Raw genomic sequence first — 22,490 nt, 5'->3', positions numbered from 1 at the left:
TTTTACAAGAAGTGCCGATGATTTTAGATAATTTTTCTCATTTTTGTAACCTCTGTTAGTTTTCCATTTTTGGACCCTTTGTATCGAAAAATGGAGTGAATTTTCTTTTTCATTTTCGCAGCTTATATTTTATTTCAATGTATGCATTTTATTTTATACTTGGTTATATCTTAGTTCATTCTAGAATTTATTTTATTTTAGTGTAAAAGTTTATTTTACTCTCTAAAGTTGTTATATATACATGACTTAAAATTGTTTTTTATATTTAATTTTTTAGTATATTAAATTACAAAATATAAATAATTCTAGTTAATCCTATGCTATTATATGGATATATTAATTTGGGATGCAGACGGAACTACCAAAATAGTGCCCAAACAGAACTATCAAAACAGGATGTAGACAAAAGTCACAAAACTATGGAAGCAAGGCATAAAAGAAACTGTAAGAATGGGAGACAGGGAAAACTACCGAAATGGGAGATAAGCAGGGACATGTAATTCCAATTATTTAAAAAAGTGTAACAAACTCATAAATATATATGTACGTCATGCAACTATCTAAATGTATGTTGTGCCGTGATTTACGATATCAGTCAATGTCTTATTAAAACAATTTTCTTCTGATGATAATGTTATAATAATGACAATATATTAGATTATCTTAAAAAGGAACTGTAAAAGAGTTGTCTTGGAATAGAACGTAAGAAGCTCCACATTTAAAATTGTTGGAGAATAAAAAAAATGATGTGTTTTTTTTTAAATAAAAGATTCTTTATTTACCGCTTGAATAAAAATAACTACTTCGCAAATAATTTTTACGTTATAATTTCACAAAAAATGCATATAAAGAAGAACGACAGAGTTTTGTTTCTTACTTTTACAAGAAGTGCCAGTGACATTGGATAATTTTTCTCATTGTTGCAATTCTGCTAGTTTTCCATTTTCGCACCTTTTTCTAGGAAAATGGAGTGAATTTTCTTTTTCATTTTCACAGCTTATATTTTTTTAAATGCATGCATTTTATTTTATATTTTGTTTTATCTTAGTTTTTCCTATACTTATTTTATTTTAGAGTAAAAGTTTATCCTACTCTCAAAATTAGTTATATATCCGTGACTTAAAATAGTTTTTTATATTTATTTTTTTACTACATTAAATTACTAAATATAAATAATTCTAGGTAGTGCTATGTTATTATATAGATATATTAATTTAGGATTCAGACAGAACTGCCTAAATGGCGCCCAGACAGAACTATAAGAATAGGATGTAGACGAAACTATAGAAACAAGGCGTAAACGAAACTGCAATAATGGGGGCACAAATAGAACTATCGAAACAAGGCTCAGATGAAACTGGGCACAAACAAAACTATCAGAATGAGGCACATGCATAACTATCAGAATGGGAGGCGTATAGAAATACCGAAATAGGAGATAAGCATGGACATGTAATTCCAATTATTTAAAAAGGTGTAACAAACTCATAAAATATACCTATACCTCATACAACTATCTAAACGTATGTTGTGCCGTGATTTATGATAGCAGCCAATGTCTTATTAAAACAATTTTCTTTTGATGATAATGTTATAATAATGACAATAATATATTTGACTATCTTAAAAAAGAATTGTAAAAGAGTTGTCTTGGAAATGAATGTAATAAGTTCCACATTTAAAGTTGTTGCAGAATAATAAAAAAATGATGTGTTTCTTTTAATAAAAGATTATTTATTTACTGCTTGAATAAAAATAACAAGAATAACGCAAATAATTTTTACGTTAGAAATTCACAAAAATGCATATAAACATGAAGGCCAGAAGGAGAGAGTTTTGTTTCTTACTTTTACAAGAAATGTTAGTGATTTTGGATAATTTTTCTCATTTTTGCAACCTGTGCTAGTTTTCCATTTTTGCACCCTTTGTCTCGAAAAATGGAGTGAATTTTCATTTTCATTTTCGTAGCTTATATTTTATTTCAATGTATGCATTTTATTTTATACTTGGTTTTGTCTTGGCTAATTCTAGACTTTATTTTATTTTAGAGTAAAGATTCATTTTATTCTCTAAAGTTGTTATATATACGTGACTTAAAATAATTTTTTATATTTATTTTTTTAGTATATTAAATTACAAAATATAAATAATTCTAGTTAGTCCTATGTTATTATATGGATATATTAATTTAGGATGCAGACGGAATTACTAAAATGGCACCCTGACAGAACTATAAGAACAGGATGTGACAAAACTATTGAAACAAGGCATAAACGAAACTGTAAGAATGGGAGACCGACAGAACTACTGAAATGGGAGATAAGCATGGACATGTAATTCCAAAAAAGTGTAACAAAGTCCTAAATATACCTATACGTCGTACAACTATCTAAACATATATGTTGCGCCGTGATTTTCGATATCAGCCAATGTCTTATTAAAACAATATTCTTATGACGATAATGTGGTAATAATGACAATATATTAGATTATCTTAAAAAAGAATTGTTAAAGAGTTGTCTTGGAATAGAATGTAATAAGCTCCACATTTAAAATTATTGGAGAATAATAAAAATGATGTGTTTTTTTAAATAAAAGATTCTTTATTTATCGTTTGAATAAAAATGCATATAAATATGAAGGACAAAGTTTTGTTTCTTTTTTTTACAAGAAGTGCCAGTGTCATTGGATAATTTTTCTCATGGTTGCAACCTCTGCTAGTTTCCATTTTTGCACCTTTTGTTTGGAAAATGGAGTGAATTTTCTTTTTCATTTTCGTAGCTTATATTTTATTTCAATGCATGCATTTTATTTTATACTTGGTTTTATCATAGTTCATTCTAGACTTTAATTTCTTTTATTTTAGAGTAAAAGCTCATTTTACTCTCTAAAGTTGTTATATATCCGTAAGTTAAAATATTTTTTATATTTATCTTTTTAGCATATTAAATTACAAAATATAAATAATTCTAATTAGTCCTATGTTATTATATGGATATATTAATCTAGGATGCAAATGGAGCTGCCAAAATAGGGCCCAGATAGAACTATCAGAATTGGATATAGAGGAAACTATGGAAACAACTAACAAGGCGTAAACGAACTGTAAGAATGGGGCATGAATGGAACTATCAAAACAAGGCTCAGATGAAACTGGACACACACAAAAATATCAGAATGAGGCACATGCATAACTATCGGAATGCACACAAAAATATCAGAATGAGGCACATGCATAACTATCGGAATCCATGGGAGACAGACAGAACTACTGAAATGGGAGATAAGCATGGACATGTAATTCCAATTATTTAAAAAAGTGTAACAAACTTATAAATATACCTATACGTTATACAACTATCTAAACGTATGTTGTGCCGTGATTTATCATATTAGTCAATGTCTTATTAAAACAATTTTTTTCTGATGATAATGTTTTAATAAAGACAATATATTAGATTATCTTAAAAAGGAATTGTAAAAGAGTTGTCTTGGAATAGAATGTAATAAACTCCACATTTAAAATTGTTGGATAATAATAAAAATAATGTGCTTTTTTAAATAAAAGTTTCTCTATTTACCATTTGAATGAAAATAACTATTGCACAAATAATTTTTACGTTATAATTTCAAATAAAAATGCATATAAAAATGACGGACGGAGTTTTGTTTCCTATTTTACAAGAAGTACTGGTGACTATATAATTTTTCTCATTTTTGCAACCTCTACTAGTTTCCATTTTTGCACCCTTTGTCCAGGAAAATGGAGTGGATTTTCTTAGCTTATATTTTATTTCAATGCATGCATTTTATTTTATACTTCGTTTTATCTTAGTTCATTCTAGAGCTTATTTTAATTTAGAGTAAAAGTTCATTTTATTCTCTATTGTTGTTGTATATCCGTGACTTAAATAGTTTTTTATATTTATTTTTTTAGCATATTAAATTACAAAATATAAATAATTCTAGTTAGTCCTATGTTATATGCATGGATATATTAATTTAGGATGCACATGGAACTGCCAAGATAGGGTCCAAACAAAACTATCAGAACAAGATATAGACGAAACTATGGAAATTAGGTGTAAACGAAACTGTAAGAATGGGGCACAAATGGAACTATCGAAACAAGGATCAGGTGAAATTTGGCACAAACAAAACTATTAGAATGAGGCACATGCATAACTATCAGAATGGGAGACGGATAGAACTATCGAAATGGGAGAATGGACATGTAATTCCAAATATTTTAAAAAGTGTAACAAACTCATAAATATACCTATACGTCATATAACTATCTAAATTTATGTTACGTTATGATATGATTTACCCGTCAATGTCTTATTAAAAAAATTTTTTTCTGATGATAATGTTGTAATAATGACAACATATTAGATTATCTTAAAAAAAAATTGTAAAAGAGTTGTCTTGGAATAGAATGTAATAAGTTCCACATTTAAAATTGTTGGAAAATAATAAAAAATTATGTATTTTTTTAAATGAAAGATTCTTTATTTACTGCTTGAATAAAAATAACAAGAATAATTATGCAAATAATTTTTACGTTATAAATTCACAAAAATGAAGGAAAGAGTTTTGTTTCTTATTTTTACAAAAAGTGCTGGTGAAAATTGGATAATTTTTCTCATTTTTGCAACATCTCCTTGTTTTCCATTTTTGCACCCTTTGTCTAGGAAAGTGGTGTGAATTTTATCTTAATGCATGCATTTTATTTTATACTTTGTTTTATCTTAGTTTATTCTAAACTTTATTTGTTTTTGAGTAAAAGTTCATTTTACTCTCTAAAGTTATTATATATCCGTGACTTAAAATAGTTTTTTATATTTATTTTTTTAGTATATTAAATTACAAAATGTAAATAATTATAGTTTGTACTATGTTATTATATGGATATATTAATTTAGGAGGCAGATGAAATGGCACGTAGATAGATCTATCAGAATAGGATGTATAGGATACTATGGAAACAAGGCATAAATGAATCTGTAAGAATGGAGGCATGAATGGAACTATCGAAACAAGGCCTAGATGTGAAACTCAGCACAAATAAAACTATCAAAATGAGGCACAAGCATAACTATTAGATTGGGAGGCGTACAACAATACCAAAATGGGAGATAAGCATAGACATGTAATTTCAATTATTTAAAAAAGTGTAACAAATTCATAATTAATATACCTATGCGTTATACAATTATCTAAATATATGCTGCGCCTTGATTTATGAAAGCAGTCAATGTTTTGTTAAAATAACTTTCTTCTCATGATAATGTTGTAATAATAACAATATATTATATTATGTTAAAAAAAATTGTAAAAGAATTGTCTTGAAATAGAATGTAATAAATTCCAAATTTTAAATTATTGAAAAATAATAAAAATGATGTATTTTTTAAATAAAAGGTTCTTTATTTATTATTTGAATAAAAATAACAAGAATTATATGCAAATAATTTTTACGTTAATGCATGAATTTTATTTTATATTTTATTTTATCTTAGTTTATTCTAGACTTTATTTTATTTTAGAGTAATAGTTTATTTTACTCTCAAAAATTTTTATATATCCGCTGATTTAAAATAATTTTTTCTAGTTAGTCCTATGTTGTCCGAATGGGGCACGGATAGAACAAATAAAAAAATAATTACATGACAATGCAGTTCAAACTTAAGTTCTTCTTGTTATTGTATACTTCCTTTGATAATGGACTATGCTTTTTCATATATATTGTTTTGTACGATAATTATTAAATTATATAATAAAAACGTACAATATTTTATTAGATATTATTTTAATTTTATATTCACTTATATTTAAATTAATAATATTTGTTATTATACATAATTATTAATATAAGTATAAATATTATTAAACATGTATAAATAAAAATATTAAATATTTGTATTATTTGTAATTGCTGTTTTATTTGACTATCTTTATTAATAAAATTTTTATTTTAAAAAGAGAGAAACACAATAAAAAATCCTCTTAAAAGACAGATATCCATAGAGATAAATATGACACCTAATTCTAATTATTTAGCTCATAAAGCGTAACAAGCTCATAAATGTACGGATAATTCAAACAAGTATCTAAGCGTATAATGCGTTGTAATTTAGGAGTTAGAAGTCAATGGCTTAAAATACACTTCTTTTGAAAATAATGTTTGTAGTAATACAATTAATGATATCATTACATTTATTGAAAAAGACTTGTGTTGGAATAGGATGTAATAAGTTTCACATTTAAATTTGTTGGAGAATAATAAAAATTATGCTTTTTGTTGTAACTAAAAATAACAAAAATAACAAAAAGTTCTTTATTTATCGATTTAACTAAAAATAACAAGAATTACATAAATAATCATTACGTTCTAGTTTTGTAAAAAAATTCATATAAAATCAGAAGTTTTTTTTTTATTTTTACAAATAATACGGTGACGTTAGATAATTTTTCTCATTTTTATTTTTTAAATTTTTTATTTTTGCATCTTTTGTTTGTGAAAATGGCGTGAATTTTATTTCTCATTTTCACAACCTTTATTTATTTCAATGTATGCATTTTATTTAACACACTTTTATTTATTTCAAATGGAATTATAGGAATTTGAGGTGCCATTGAAAAGTTCGGAAAACATGTAAAGAATAATATCATAAAAGAGTTTGAACAATGAAAAAATTCAGCAAGTTCAAAGATGTTAACAAAACTCTCATACCATGATAGAATTCATCATAATAATTCAAGTATAATAAATTTGATAATCAAATACTACACAAATATGATATAAAGCACCACCTATGTATAGATAATAAACAAATTAAATTCGAAAACAACTAAATAATAAATGACTAATATCCTATCATATACAAAAATATTAATCAAGATCAATCTAATTAATATAATATTCTCCAACAATTTGACATAAAAAAAGATTTCGCCCAAAACTATCATAACTCTGCTGTTTATTTGTGTTCTTGTAGGGTTTAATTACTCTGTTGATCCCTATAGTTTTGTGAAATTTTTAATTAGATCCCTATATTTTTTTTTCCTTTTAATTAGGTCCCTGCACCAAATTTTTTTTCAATTAAATCCCTACCGTAACAAAACCGTTTGATTTAACAGAATATTTCATTCCTAAATTGAATATTCTCTCAATTTTTTCTAAATTCATAAATTGTGTCCCTTTTTTTATTTTGAAAAAGACAAAATTAACCCTTTACTCTTCTTCTACCTTTCCGTCTCCCTCCTCTATTCCAGCCTCTCTCTCTCTCTCACCTTCATTCTCACCATTTTTTCTTGGAAAATCACGGATTTTGGAGCTCTGAACTTCGATAGTCCTGTATTACAGGGACGATCGTGGCCGACTGGATTATATTTCACAGTCATAGTCGGAGATAGAAGCTCTGAAATGTCGCCATTATTTGGATTTTAGACATAGATTCGCATTTCTGCAGAGCCTAGGAACTGAAATCGGGAAGCTTTCTCCGTCTCATGCGACAGTGGAACCAGATTTAGGTGAGAAACTAAACAAAGTTAATCAGAGCTGGAACTGTGTACGTTTGATTCTCCTCATTGCAACCTTGCAGCGGTGAATCCAATTTTGATGTTTGTTTCTATCTGCTGGCTATAGCTTCTCTGATTCATCTCTTTTTCTCTCCTTCCTTACGTTTTCTTCTTCTGCAGGAAATCGAAAACTCGCTTGTTTATTTTCATTACTCCTTTGCGGTTTCCTCGATCTCTTTTCCTCATTTCTATTTTCGTGGCTTTCTCTGTTTTCATTCTTCTTATTCTTTAATATCAATTAATGGCTTGCAAAAATCTCTTTTCATTTTCCCCTTTTCTGTATTTACAACTTTTTCTTCCACCTCCTTGTTCGATTTTTTCACATTGTCTTGGTTTTAGAATTGGGGGAAAACAATTCGAACTTGGAGGCTTCGATTTTCAATGTAAAATTGGATTACCAAAAATATTCAATAATATCTGCACCTCCCTCATTTGTTTGCCATCGTCCATCTTTCGATGCTGACTCAGTGAAGATGTAAAAGATGTTTCCGTCTCACGCCTCACACAATTCTCATCTCTTTTATCCTTTTTCTATTCATTGAAGATCGTAGACACTTGGATGCACATCTCGTAGACTCACTACAACAAATATGGGCTTTAGCAACGCCAAATTTTGCAACGCCTTAAAACCGTTCTCTAAGATAGTTTTAGATAACGGTTTTTTGTAGTGTTACTGTTGAATTCAATTTTTCATTATTTTATAGCAACAAATTAAAACCGTTCTCTTAGACTATTTTAAAGAACGGTTTTATAACCGTTCTTTAAAAATTGTTGTCAAAACTGTTGTCTATACCAGTAACTTTGGCAACGATTTTTTTGTTATCGTTGCCTTAGGTAAAAAACCGTTGCCAAAGCGTTGCCTAAAGTTTTGGGAACGGTTTTTCAATCTAGGCAACGGTTTTTGACCGTTGCGAAAACCCTTATTTGTTGTAGTGACTATTAAGTTCAAAATCAATTGCTTACATGAAAAAAGATGTAGCAAAATTGATTGTGTTAAAAAATTCTGATTATGAGTTCTGAATATATATGTGTTTTGTTTGTAATTAAATGATTATGTCACATGACAAAAATTCTATTTTTGATCATGCTAAAAATTAATTATGACAAAAATTTTAGTTTTGAATTTGTGTTGTATGACCATTTCTGCCATGAAAAAAGGGAACTTGTTGGTAGAAGAAGGGTAAAGATAAAAAAGAGGGCAAGAAGATGATGGAAGTGAGGGTGAAAGAAAGAAAAAAAGGGATGAAGATAAATTTGTAAATTTATATTTTATAAACGTTTTTTTTTTTTAATTTTTACCGTTAATAAGGATTTAATTAAAAATTTTAATATGGTATAGAGACCCAACTAAAAAAAAAAAGTATAGAAATTTAATTAAAAAATTTACAAAATTATAGGGACTAAGAGAATAATTAAACCTTCTTGCAGTGCTTGTATGCTCATCTAAGTATGTGTTTTGTTGTATGTCTTTTGGTTTATTTATTGTTCTTTATTCTTTATTGGGAGTTTTATGAGTAGTGTTTTATAAAAAAAAAATAAAAGTCAAATTAAAAAAATTAAATACAGAGATAGCGGTTACAAAAATCATATTTGGTTTGTTTGCATCAAAATTCTCTCCTATGCATGTCACTCTTTTGCTTGTAAAGTTATAAAATACAAATAAATAAATGAAAATAAGCAGAAGCATATAAGCATTTATAAGTTTTATGGTTTCCACTACTTGCGTAAACTAACTCTTCGTCTTCCTCACTGTTATATTTAAGCAACTAATTTTTCTTTTTTATAATCCATTCAAATTCTTAAACACGGTGATTCTTTTCTCTTTTTAATTTATTTTTATTATTTAATTTTCAAATTTCAAAAAAGATTACCATCACCATCTTGTTCTCTTTTATTATCGCACGCTAAGTTTCATAGACTATATTTATGTTCTCAGATTTATTTTGTTAAATTTTTTTAATCCAATTATCCAACTAAAATATTTATTAATATTTTATTCGATCTAAATAGAAATAAATTATATCAATTTTTTATTTTTTAAATCGATACAAATTAAATTATTAATATTTTTTATTATTTTAAAAATTATATTTTTATAATTATAAATATTTATATTTTATTTACAATATAAACATAAATAAATTAACTATAAATAAAATATGTAAAATATATATGTCAATTTTTAGTATTACAGTACATATTTAAAATTTTGTGATTTATTTTATTTATAGTATAAATAAGATATAAATATTTTTATTTTATTTATATAGTAAATAAAATATGTAATTTAATGTAAATTGATAAAAATATTTTAAATTATTTATATTCATAAATAAAATATTTATTTTATTTAGAAAAATCCGTTTCATTTGATCCTAAGTTGTGAGTCGTGAAAACACGCGCGGAGGGAGAGGTTGGGATTGGTCATTGGTGCAAGAAGGGTTTCCAAATGGTAATGTTAGTGATATTTGGAAGAAAAAGTATATGAACCAACTTCACATTATTCAAGGATAAAATAATTTAATTAATTATAAATATAATAATTAATTTTATTTATTTATAATTTAAAATATTAATTATTAAATATTTTATTATATTTAAATTAAAAAAAATATATTTAATATCATTGCAATGTAAATTATAAAAATTAATTTAATTAATTTTTGTCTTTTTACTTTTTTTATTTAAAACATAATAAATCAAAAAACAGATTTAAAATTATCCAATTTATAAAAAAAAAATCCTAATATCTAACATAAACATTATCTATATAAAAATTTTAAATTTATACAAAAACATTTAATTAATTTTTGGGCTAAAACCATCTTAATTTCCTACCATTATTATATTCGGAATTTTAGAGAAGCACGGGTGGGGCTATTTCTTTATGTTATAAGACAGAGAAAACAGAAATTGTCAAATTGAGTTTAATATTTGGCGTTGACTCTCTCTCTCTCTCTCTCTCTCTCTCTCTATGATATCATGCCTCTGACGACGGCTAAGCAAAGGCATTGCATCCATTGTGCAATGTTTCCCACTTTTTCAATCTTTATCTTCCCCTTCTGCATTAATTATCTATCATCTCTGTTTATACAAATCGGCTAACTGTCTTAACCATATTATATACTAATTTTATTTCCCTTCTTTTGACCAATATCAGATCATTCTTATTCTTATTCTTAATATAATAATAAAATAAAAAGGCTTTAAAAATATTAATAAAAAGCGACACATCTTAAAGATTCATAGAAATTAATGTCCCCACCATCCCGCTATATGATAATTTTAGATACTAAAGTTTGAAAACCATGCTATATCTGGCTTTGTTATGTAAAGATGAAGAAAGTTGTGAATTCGGATAAAAAGTCAAAGATTAATGGGAGATTATATTAGACAAATGTAGAATTTGTTTTTACACCTCTAAATGTTAACGCTAGAAGCATCATTAACTTCAATTCCTAGTATTACAATAGCATATATAGTATAGGAAACATTTCAAGTGCACCAGGGAGCACCGGTACACCAATTGTTTTAATCGTTGATTTTAATTAATATATATTATATATATTTTTTATAATTCAGAACAACGGTTAAAACAACTGGTACACCGGTACTCCCGATGTACTTGAAATGCTTCCGTTAGTATATTAGGTTTGAGGTTTCTAATAATTATTACTTAGCAACATCCATGACTAAATTATTCATCATAACCAGATGAAGGATAAAATTACCATTAGTCAACAAGTAATGATAACTCTTCAAGAATTTAGTTAGGATGTCAATATGCAGAATGTATTCTTTCTAAGTCGCTTTCTTTTTCTGTTCTTTTTTTTTCTAGAATGTAACGTGTGTATAGTCTTTTTTTCTCGTATTAGTAAAAGAACTACTCTTATATATACTTTTAATACATCTTTAAAAAACAAAACCTTCGTTTCAACTTTCAAGTCTTGATTTTCACAAGGTGCGCGAATGAATTTAAAACCAAACCTAACAAGAATGGCATTATGGGACTTTGTGTTACATAATTTCTTAAATTCTAAGCTCTAATAATTCATCAATGGCATTATGGGTGGGAGTTGAGAGTTGATACTTAATGGTAATTCCTAGTTTTAGCATCCTAAGTGATGAAAGAAGGCTAGAAGGCAAGAAAAAGTGATGAAGGTGAGTGAGTAGACGTAGCTAATCCAAGAATTCCCTACTTTTTATGTAAAAAGGGAGGGATCGAAAAGACTCCATAATGGTACGAGGGAATTAAAGGGAAGGGACCACAATCTATGAACGTTGAAACAAATTGCAATTTGCAACACTTAGCAGCATATGGAGCTCCTCTAATCATAAAAAATGACTCCGTTATTTATGTCTGGACAAGTACAACATTTATTCAAATGAATTGACAAGCCCTCACGCATTAACAAAACTCAAAGTTCTTGCATTCATGTTGCTGCACATGCTTTTTATTCATACTTCTTTTCTTTCTTTTCCTGATGGGATGGATGATTTATTACAAATACCATCATCTTTGTTTTTCTTTTTTCGCTTAAGCAAACTAGTGAATAACTAATCACTGAACCAACTCAATTTTTTATAATCTCTATACCATGTTTTTTGGTTCACTGACCAAACATTTTACCGAACCAGTCATTATGAATCTAATTGTTATACATTATGGGCTTGTTTGTACTTCATTTAAATCGATAAAAAGATCTTTTTTCAATGATTTTTTTAGTGTTTAATAAATTTTTAATAGTAAAAGTTAAAGTACTAGAAAAATAAAAAATATATATATTTTGATAAGCAATAATTTACATTTTTTTTAAAGATTTTGTTTCTTTAGATGTTTTTTACATAGTAAACGAACAAAAAATACTTTTATCTTATTTTACCCAAACATAATTGATAAATAAAAATATATTTTTATATGAGATATCCAAATATAAAATTACTTTTATTTTTGTAAAAGATATTTTAAAAAAATATTATTTAAAAAAAGATTTTTTTCGAAAATGATACCCAAACAAATCCATATATTAACAGCATAAAAGAGTTTTATATTATTTATTATTTAAACAAATTTTTGTACAATAATAACCTATAATATCTTTGTTGTACAATACATAATCAAATAAGGATCTCAAATTTTAGTGAGTTTTAGATAAGGATTCATGTATTTCAAAATGGAATGAGCTAGAGCTAGAGCTAGAGCTAAGTAGGAGTTGACATTTCCCTTATCTTAGGCTCCCTTATTGCCTCATTTAGCCTATTCTACATTATCCTACTCCTCCAGTCCCACATATACATGTCGGCCAACAATCATGGAACATGCCAACTGTTTATTGTACTTTATTAATGAAATTGTTGGTGCATCGCGGTCAACCTTCAGCCTTCGGAATCATGGGAGTATACTTTCCATTACTAACTTGCTTTGCTAATTGGTTGAGTTTCCTTCATCACAATTGACACACCTGTCATGGATAACAGGTTCATGTAGAGTCTCAACGATATATATATAACATTATGACGAGTACTCCTTCTCATCAATCCAAACATTCTGATGAGAACTAATTTGTATCAGTTCATAAGAAAAAGGAATTAACACATTACACCTTTTCTTAATCACATTCAATAACACATTGCAGCAATGGAGCGTTCGTGTTCTGCCATCTCTGTTTAATGCAGTATGCAGTACGAGTGAAAATAGTTCATAGTCGTGTTTCAACTTTCAAGATTACTGTTTATTTTGAATAATCCACCTCTGAACATATATGGTACCATCATGAGTAGCAGTGGATGAACTGTTAGTGTTTGATAACTGACAGAGTGACACTTCAGAACTTTTGTCAATGATTAAAACCATGTGGGGGGTGACAGAAGTAATATAATCTTGAAAGCTTCCATTTCTCTTGAACACTGAAAATAATTCCACCAAGAAAGACATTGGTGGGAACACATAGAACACAAGGCCTATCAAAAGTAACAGGGATTGCACCCTTTGTTAGACACAGGCCCAGATTCATTTCACATTATAATTCTTGAACACCACTATGCTTCTATTTATGTAGAATAAAATGCTTCCCAAAGAAACATACTGCATGTGCAATTAGGCAATTGTCGATTTTGGCCCTTGATCCCAAAATTTGTGAGTGAACAAACCAAAATTATGTCCTACTGTTCCTCCTGTGCTACATTGACTTCCCTATTGGAGTGTTGAGCTGTTCTGCTATTTTAAGGATTGTTGGAATTATAAGGATTCTGCACAAAATTACTGTCAGTTGAGTTGTCAAAGCAACCAAAATAGCAAAGTAGAAGCTACACATATGCCAAAACTTGGGCACAGTTCCAATGCTTCCCGGCCCCTTCTGCCTACATTATTTTATAGTACTGCCTGCTAAATTCTAGCATAAGAATAGATTGAATTAGCATTTATTCTGTGACATCACCGTGAAACTTGAAAGATTAACCTGACATATCATCTCTCAATCTTGAGGTCCATTCATACAATTAGCCAAAAAGAAAATTTAGTACCTAATCCACCTATCTTGGATTTTGGTCTGGACTCCCCCGCTCCAATACCTAAACTATTGTTTTTCAACCCATTTTTTTTCATCTCAAAATAAATCAGTCAGCCCAAAAATAAAAGAAGCTAGAAAAGATGGGTATACTTCCACATGCATGATACATCCTACTAGGAATATCATTGTGGGAGAACTTTATTTCGTGTTCCTCCTAATTCAGAATACTAGTAACTGATAATGTATAAGAATAGGCCATTTAACACATTCAGCAATTTGAATGGATGAATTTCAATGTTTTGTATCCCATGATTTCTTGTTATTTAGATCTAAAAGTAGAGGCATTATCAGAAAAAATTCCTACATTTGAACATAATCAATACGAATATTCGCATCACCACACCATTTAACCAGATAAAGCAAATCAGCATACCTTTTTAACGAGACCATGAGCTGCCATAACTCCATAAAGCTTGTGCATAAGCATTTCTTCCTCTACCTAATAACCAGAACACTAAAATTCAGGACATTCAAGATTTTGTAGATGCTCAGACGAATTTGCGTGCTCAATATATTACTCACCAAAGTAAAAAATGACATCACTTCATTATGTCCCAGAATATTAACAAACGAAGAGAAAAAAAATAACAAAATTAAATTAAAACAACATGACAGTAAACAGCATTAGAAGCGGGGACAAATTCTACTAGGAAATAGATAAGAGACCAAAATTGCAAAATCAAGAGTATATGGCGGTCTAGAACTCGAGCTAGTTAACACAACACAATTTTTAAAGGCTTTGGTATCTGCCTCCATCGACTAAACAGTAAACACGTATGCAATCAAGGCAAATTGAACAATTTCGAAATGATATCATAATCATGAATGGCTTCCCAAAAAATCATGCAAGAGAATTAAATGAAATGCTCTAAATGCATGGGGTGCTGAATTTACTATCAGATATGAGTATCAAAGTGTAAATACAAAGAAGCAATGTATACTGTTTTTTTTTTTGTTTCCACAGTATTCCCAACCTGCAGAGATCAAAGATTAATTTGTCGCAGATCGAAGTTCCATTTAAGGTTTGCCATGGCCAATTGGTTGCTGCATATACAAGACGGGATTCGAACTCAACATTTAAGCATGTATACCGTAATATAAGCATAATAGACAAATGAGACAGAGAGCTGATAAACCAAGACGATATTAAAATCAAAGCCGCCACAATTCTAGGTTACGAATTTAGCATCACAAAACAAAATCATATTCCAAAAGACAAAACCATCATAAAATTAGAGGAAGGTAGAAGAACCTGAAGCTTTTGGGCTTGATGCAACAGTGATCTATATGCTTCTGTAAGGACATGGTTGTGCTTCTCCATATGCCTGTTCAGCGCAAACAACAATATATATAAAGAACTAATTTAAAGGGGAAAATGAAAAGATGAAGTAGAAAGGGGGAATTTACTTGAACAAGTCCCCTGAATAAGCTGGATTAAATTTTCCATGAGGATTCAGGTGTGGAAAAGGGAAGCGAGTTCATGAAAAATGCAAAAAGCTTTCACCTTTGTTGCACCTCCAAAATTTATCGTTCATTAGCATATTCAATTAGTATACTATATATTAATTGGGCTGATATTTGGCTATTTGCACAATTAGTATACTCAAGTATACTTTTATGAATATTTTACTATTCTAACACATTTCTAGTAAATTTTAAGTAATTTAATACTCTATGGTGAGAGATTTGTTGGTACTTCCTAATTTTTTTTTAAATAAATGTAATGAGTCCAACAATAATCGCCGTAACACTATTGCACAAGCATGTGATCCACGAATAATGTATTTGGTATATGACAATTTTTTATTACAAAGATTTTCATATTCATTCAGACAAAATTAAGTGATTAGCAGATAAGATTTCGAGGTATTAAGTATTGTTTTTGTACTATAAACTATACATACTATGGTATTAATAAATAATGCTATCTTAGATTAGAGATAGAGTAGATCATATGAAAACAGGGTTTTGACTTGGGAAGGCATTAATAAAATAGACAAAAGAAACTTCGAATGCAACAATAGCTTATAGACAAAAGATAAATGAGAAATATAAAGTAGACGCTGCAGCAGATTAAACAAAAGACAACAAGAGTTTTTTATACGAAATATAATCACAACCAGATCCATCTATTACTATCACTCTTATTGTATAGTAATAATCGAAACCCAGACACACTACACTAGAATACAAACATAATTATTCTAGCACTAGAAAATGGAAACACCATATGCGACTTAGACTAATTTAAATTCTTGGTTCATTTTGGGCAATTGGGCTGAAAAGCAAGAGGCCCAACAGTGTAGAGGAAGAAGGGAAGCTTGGAGTCTGAGACATAGGGTTTCTGTGGCCTTAGAAGAGCACCGGTGATACCGCCATGGAGGTTAGAGGGTTTGAGGCCATTGGGCGCACTGACCAACACGACATTGCATTTGTGAGCACCGTAGGTGGTTATGGACTTTGGTGCCTCAAGGAAGAAGTAACCGTTCTTGTCAGTCTTGGCTGTTTGGACCAACTTGTACCTTGTGTTGTTGCATTGGAGCTTCACAGTGGCATCTGCAAACACAAAGGGCACACACGTCATTTGCCGTTTTGTTGTCGTTTTGCTCTCAACGACAATGTACTATAGATGCAGCTTTAATGAAACCACTTAAATAGACAAAGCTTCTGCTGTACCAACACTACCTACCATTCTCTCTCTCACAGTTCCCATACCCTCACTCAATTACGGAAAAAAGGTACTTTATAAAAATAATTGTAATTACTTACATAAAAACAAATAAAAATATGGTTGGATAGTGGTCACGCTTGACTGGAGTCTTTGTCATGCGCATTTAACTCTTAACTATTATCATAAGGGCTATTTTAAGTTCTAACCGTTATGTTAAAAATAACGCTATATATTTGTCTACTTTAACGGCCTTTTTTGTGCGCATAAGGCATAACTGCATAATACTTGCATTAAAAAAAATTTATTATGGGAAAAAAAGATTTTGATTTTGATTTGTCGAAAATAATTTGTTAGTAAGTATACAGTAGATCTGCATATATAGAAGAGAGGAGGAAGGTAAAAGTTATAAGGAAAGATAAAAGTAGTTGTAGTTGATGAATAAAGTGTTAAAATGAAGAAAAGGCTGAAACTTTGGACTAACCAAGGAGAGGTAGGGCTCCCAAGAGAGTGTCAACAGAAGCATACTTGCAGGACTTGACATAGACAACACCTTGAACTGCTACAAAGCTTCTTGGAACAGGAGAAACCGGAGGGTGTGCCACTGGAGCTGGCGAGTGAACAGGAGGGTGTGCAGGTGCAGGTGCAGGGGTGGGACTGTAATGTGAGTGGAGAGGAGTGGGGGTCGGTGTGGGTGGAAGGTGGTGATGGGCCACTGGAGCCGGTGCTGGTGAGTGGTGGTGGTGGTGGTGGTGTGGTGGGTAAGCAGGAGAGTGGAGTGGTGCTGAAGTAGGAGAGAGAGGGTGTGGGTGGTGGGGATGGTGGTGGTGATGAGGTGATGCAGCAGGTTGTTGAGTGGGAGAAGAGGATGGGAGAGTGTGAAGGTCTTGAGCAAAAACAGTGAGGAAGGAGCTCAGAAGGAGTAGCACTGGTACTGCCATTTTCTTAAGCTAACAAAGAGAGTGAGTGAGTAAGTAAGTGAAGAAGTGAAGCAGTGTATGTTGGAAGTATGGGTGGGTTTCATTTATAGGGGTTGATGCCATTTTCTGCGCTTTTTAATCATCCAATATTATTTGAACGAACAATTTTATAAAGTAAAATGTTGATTATCATTAATTTTATAATTTTTATAAAATATATATTTTATTATCTTAATTTATGAGCGATAAACTTGGCTCAATTTTTTGGTTATGGAGGAGGGGTAGGTGTTGTGCTGGGTTATGGAATAAGGGGTGTTACATTGAAATGTGGGACAGTTTTTGGCTGAGATATGGCAGAAAGAAGTTGGACTTTTCGAGTTCTTTGTTTTGAAAATTTTGTAAGTAAATCGGAGGGTCTGTTTTGCTCGTAGTATACAAAATGCACATAAAAGAAATTGAACCGTGCGATATGTCCTCATCAAAACGGATGGTCCATTTTCTTTGTTGGATTTTTTCTAATTTGGTTATACTAGTCGCTGGGTCCGATTTTTGCTTGAAAATTTTTTTTAATTTACAGTAAATGAAATCGGACGGTCCGTTTTTATTATTATATAATTTTTTCGAATTAGGTTACACAACTCGGTTGGTCCGACTTGTGAGTGTATATATATACTTGCTAAGGTGTGCAAACCAAAGACAGCCGACCAGATCCAACTTTCTTCATCTTGTTCGAGTTCTCTTCTTCTTTCTCTGGGTTTAGTGTAGGGTTACTTGGGTTGGGGAAAAAAAGTTGATGGTGAAGTTGCTATTTTTGTTTAAGTGAGTGGAAAGAATGGATGATAGAGTCTTTTTGAAAGTGCATTATTTTGGTCAGATTTTGTTGCAGATACTTGAAAGAGTAAAATTTGTTTGTGAAGATCCGTTAGATGTTGTTATTCCCTTCACAATTTTATTTGAAGAGCTTAAAGGCGTGATTTGTGAGAAGATAGATTCGGAGATGTCAAGAAAAATATCATGTATTTTATACAGATATCCGGAACCAGTATTTGGTGGATTCGTCCAATTTCAGACCAAATATGTAACGGACGAAGCAAGCATGCAAGAGATGTTTTCAATGTATATTGAAAGTCGTGCTCAAATTTTGTTCATCGAGTTGTACATTGAATTCAAACAATCTGAGGCCGATCGAAATATTTTATGAGAAGACTACGATAGTGAGAGTGAGGAAGAGTTCGAAAGCAATTACGAAGTTGTTGGTGAAGACGGAGATGAAGATTAAGTCGACGGCAGTGTGGCTCCGAATGTGACAGATGTTGCAAATGCCCTCGCGAATGAAGAGCCATTTGAGGAGCCATCTTTCATGTGAGTTTTGGATTTGGAAGCCATGTATGATCCGGAGTTTCCGGACTATATGAATGCAGATACTCGTTTATCATTTATAAAAGAGGTTATTTAGACAAGTTTAAAATAAAAAGAGTTTGAGTTAATTAGTATTTAAGGTCCAGTATTCATTTAGTTAATATGTTGAATAGGATTTATCAATAAGTATTTGTTAGAGTATTTACGAAATTATTTAGGCAATTGTTACTTATTTTTAGTTATTTAGTTAATTTATATTTGTTTAGTTACTTAGTTAATTGGGGTTTATTTATTAGTTTATTTATTAATGAGTATTTATTATAGTCTTGATGAAGTTGATGAAGTTATGTAGGTGATTAGTATTTATTTTTAGTTATTTAGTTAATTTGTATTTATTTAGCTAATTAGGATTTATTAATGAGCATTTGTTATAGTATTTATTTTTAGTTGTTTAGGTGATTAATAATTATTTTTTGTTATTTAATTAATTTGTATTTATTTAGTTATTTAGTTAATACAGGGTTTATAACTGATTGTTTATTATAGTATTTATGAAGTTATCTGGAAGGTTAGTATTTATTTTTAGTTATTGAGTATAATTTGTATTAATGTGTTTGTATTTTTATGTAATTGAGATTTAGATAATAACGTAATGTAAACCTTATCTATATAGTTATTGATGATGTGAGTGATGATTTAATATTTAATTTTGGCCATTAAACAATCGTGTATTAAATACTTATGGTATTGCTGCCTTTCTGGCAGAAGTTCCTTTTGTCGCAGATGGTGAGTTCGCCGTGGGGATGGAATTCAGTTCCAGGGAAGCTGTTATTAAGGCGATGAAGGAGTATACCCTCCGAAGATCTGTAGACTACCGTGTGTATAAGTCGGAGCTGTTGACATTTTATGCGAAGTGTACACAGTACGGGTCAGGATGTGATTGGCTTATCAGAGTTAGCATGATCAGCAGAAAGCACTGTTGGATTATTAGGAGGTACAACGGCAGTCACACTGTACCAGAGCAACCATTTCTCAGGATTATTCGAAGCTGGATTCAAATACGATTGCCGAAGCCATAAAACCGTTGGTTGAGGCTGACCCCTCTTTAAAGGTAAAATCAGTTATTGCAGAAGTGCAGTCGAAGTTCAACTACACCGTCAGCTATCGAAAAGCATGGTTGGCAAAGCAAAAGTCCGTTGAGAAAATATTTGGAGGTTGGGAAGTGTCCTACGAAGCGTTGCCCATATGGTTTGAGGCCATGTGTTATAAGGAGCCATCAGCTGTCGTACATTTTGAGACTATGCCTGCATATCAAGGGGATGACTTGGTAAGTGATATTCGGGTATTGCATCGAGTCTTTTGGAGCTATTACCCCTGCATTAGAGCGTTCAGACACTGTAAGCCAGTTGTCCAAGTGGACGGGACTCGCTTGTACGGAAAGTACAACGGTTGCTTGTTAGTGGCCGTTTCGCAGGATGGTAACAACAATATCGTCTCGATTGCATTTGCTATTGTCGAGGGAGAGACCTCTAATGCTTGGCACTTTTTTCCTTAGTAACCTGCGTTAACATGTTGTGACTCGGAATGGTGTAGGGCTTATATCGGACCGACATGAGTCCATAAATGCAGTTGTGGAACGTAGTCACGGAGCTTGGTCACCTCCTAGAGCTTTCCATATGTTTTGCATCAGGCATATAGAGTCGAACTTTTTGAGGAAATCCAAGGCACCTTACCTGCAAAAGCTTGTCGTCAACATAGGTACCATTGATTCCTTCAAAGTTTGTTATTAATGAAACTGCGAACAATCTAGACATCCTGAAATTTATTTCTTGTTTGGTATATGATATTGTTTAGGATATTCGCGGACGGTTCACGAGTATGAAGTGTGTTACCAGCGTTTACGAGAGCGGGACGAGGCGTACACTAACTGGTTAAACCGTATTCCCTGTGAACAGTATGCGTTGGCCTTCGACGGTGGCTACCGATGGGGTCACATGATGACTAATCTAGTGGAATGTATCAACTCATTCTTGAAGGGTGCACACAATCTCTCGATCACTGCACTTGTGAAAGCAACGTTCTACAAACTTAATGAGTTGTTCACACGGAAAAGAGAAGAGGCGGAGGCGAGGATTAATGCAGGCCATGTTTTTACTGAGCATGTGACCTCCAAAATTTATGCAAATCAACTTGTATAAGGAAACATTCAGGTTAATTGTTTCGACAGACAGAATGAGGTATTTGAAGTGCGTGAGATGCCAAGTGGAGTGGAGTATGCTGTTGACCTCCATCGTCAAAGATGTGACTGCGGTGAGTTCCAGGTGGACCGGATTCCTTGCCGGCATGTGTTTGCATGTTGTGCAAATCAACGACTAGATTGGCAGGTGTATGTGCATGACGTTTATAAGATGGACCAGGTTAGACACGTTTATCGGGCTAGGTTTAGGCCACCAGGGAATCATACTATGTGGCCTTCTTACAATGGTCCTCAATTCGTACCGAACCCGTACCTGAGACGCGTTTCTAAAGGTTGGCCCAGGATGACGCGCTTCTTGAATGAGATGGATACACGTATCTTACGCCGTCCGAGGCGATGTAGGCAATGTGGATCTAAGGGACACAGTCGTATTAGATGCCATTAGGGAGGTGGTCCAGGTACCGACAATAATGCGCAGTAGATGTATATGATATTTGAAGCATTGTAACCTATGTAATGCCTTGTATGATAAATGAATCATTGCTACCTGTGTCACTGTACTTTATGATAATTGAATCATCGTAACCTGTGTTAATGTACTTTATGATAGCTGAACCAGTGTAACATTTGTGAATGTACTTTATGGTGATCAAATCATTGTAACATGTGTCAATGTACTTTATTATATTTGAACGATCGTACATAGTTGTCAGAACCGAACCGGTGATCGAACCGGTCAAACTACTAGGTCACTGGGTTTTCAACAGTTCATTCTAGGTTTGACCGGTTCGTACTGATTTTCTGATCGAACCGGCCGGTCTGGTCTGGTTCACTGGTTTTTCAATCGAACCGGCCGGTCTAGTCCAATTCATCGATTTTCTGAGCGAACCGGCAGGTCCGGTCCGATTTTGATAACACTGCCATCGTAACCTGCGTCATTGTACTTTAATGAACAGAAGGAACATCAACTAAAACATACAATACAAGACTTAGTTGGGACTTAGGAGACTTTAGTCATACATAAATAGTTAAAGTTTACATTAAGAAAGATAACAGATACATAGATAAAACTAACTACAACATAACTACTTTCTCGCTGTCCACTTTCCAAAGTTCACGATGTTCTTGCATTTCTTTGCGGCCTTTTTGAACACAGACAGAGTGTATCGACTCGCGCTACGATGCGGTGGATC

The 22,490-nt window shown here is 31.3% G+C and overlaps 2 protein-coding genes and 1 long non-coding RNA gene across 4 annotated transcripts; 1 reads left to right on the top strand and 2 right to left on the bottom strand.

Annotated features, from left to right (window-relative positions):
* Window positions 1–12,669: 12,669 nt before the first annotated feature.
* LOC130968086 (uncharacterized) lies at window positions 12,670–15,736 on the bottom strand. Of its 2 annotated transcripts, XR_009081508.1 has the most exons (5): window positions 15,561–15,736; window positions 15,406–15,478; window positions 15,128–15,197; window positions 14,527–14,592; window positions 12,670–13,833 (listed from the first exon to the last, which is right to left on the bottom strand). It is a non-coding gene; the product is annotated as an uncharacterized LOC130968086 (long non-coding RNA). The 2 variants fall into 2 exon arrangements; XR_009081509.1 differs by lacking the exon at window positions 15,128–15,197.
* Window positions 15,737–16,119: 383 nt separating this feature from the next.
* Window positions 16,120–17,802, bottom strand: LOC130969846 (non-classical arabinogalactan protein 30). The gene is made up of 2 exons (XM_057895742.1): window positions 17,306–17,802; window positions 16,120–16,709 (listed from the first exon to the last, which is right to left on the bottom strand). Exons 1-2 carry the CDS (start codon window positions 17,760–17,762, stop codon window positions 16,414–16,416), a joined length of 753 nt encoding a protein of 250 aa, XP_057751725.1. The 5' UTR covers window positions 17,763–17,802; the 3' UTR covers window positions 16,120–16,413.
* Window positions 17,803–18,573: 771 nt separating this feature from the next.
* LOC130966989 (uncharacterized) lies at window positions 18,574–21,742 on the top strand. Its single transcript, XM_057891810.1, has 8 exons — window positions 18,574–18,896; window positions 19,032–19,103; window positions 19,658–19,668; window positions 19,866–20,053; window positions 20,137–20,578; window positions 20,694–20,858; window positions 20,955–21,247; window positions 21,332–21,742. The coding sequence occupies exons 1-8, from the start codon at window positions 18,574–18,576 to the stop codon at window positions 21,740–21,742; spliced, it is 1,905 nt and encodes a 634-aa protein (XP_057747793.1).
* Window positions 21,743–22,490: the final 748 nt, after the last annotated feature.

This window comes from Arachis stenosperma, chromosome 3 (genome assembly GCF_014773155.1).
Source record: "Arachis stenosperma cultivar V10309 chromosome 3, arast.V10309.gnm1.PFL2, whole genome shotgun sequence".
NCBI classification, from domain to species: Eukaryota; Viridiplantae; Streptophyta; class Magnoliopsida; order Fabales; family Fabaceae; genus Arachis; species Arachis stenosperma.
Note: the sequence above shows the minus strand (reverse complement) of the source record. Positions and strands in the feature narration are given on the sequence as shown.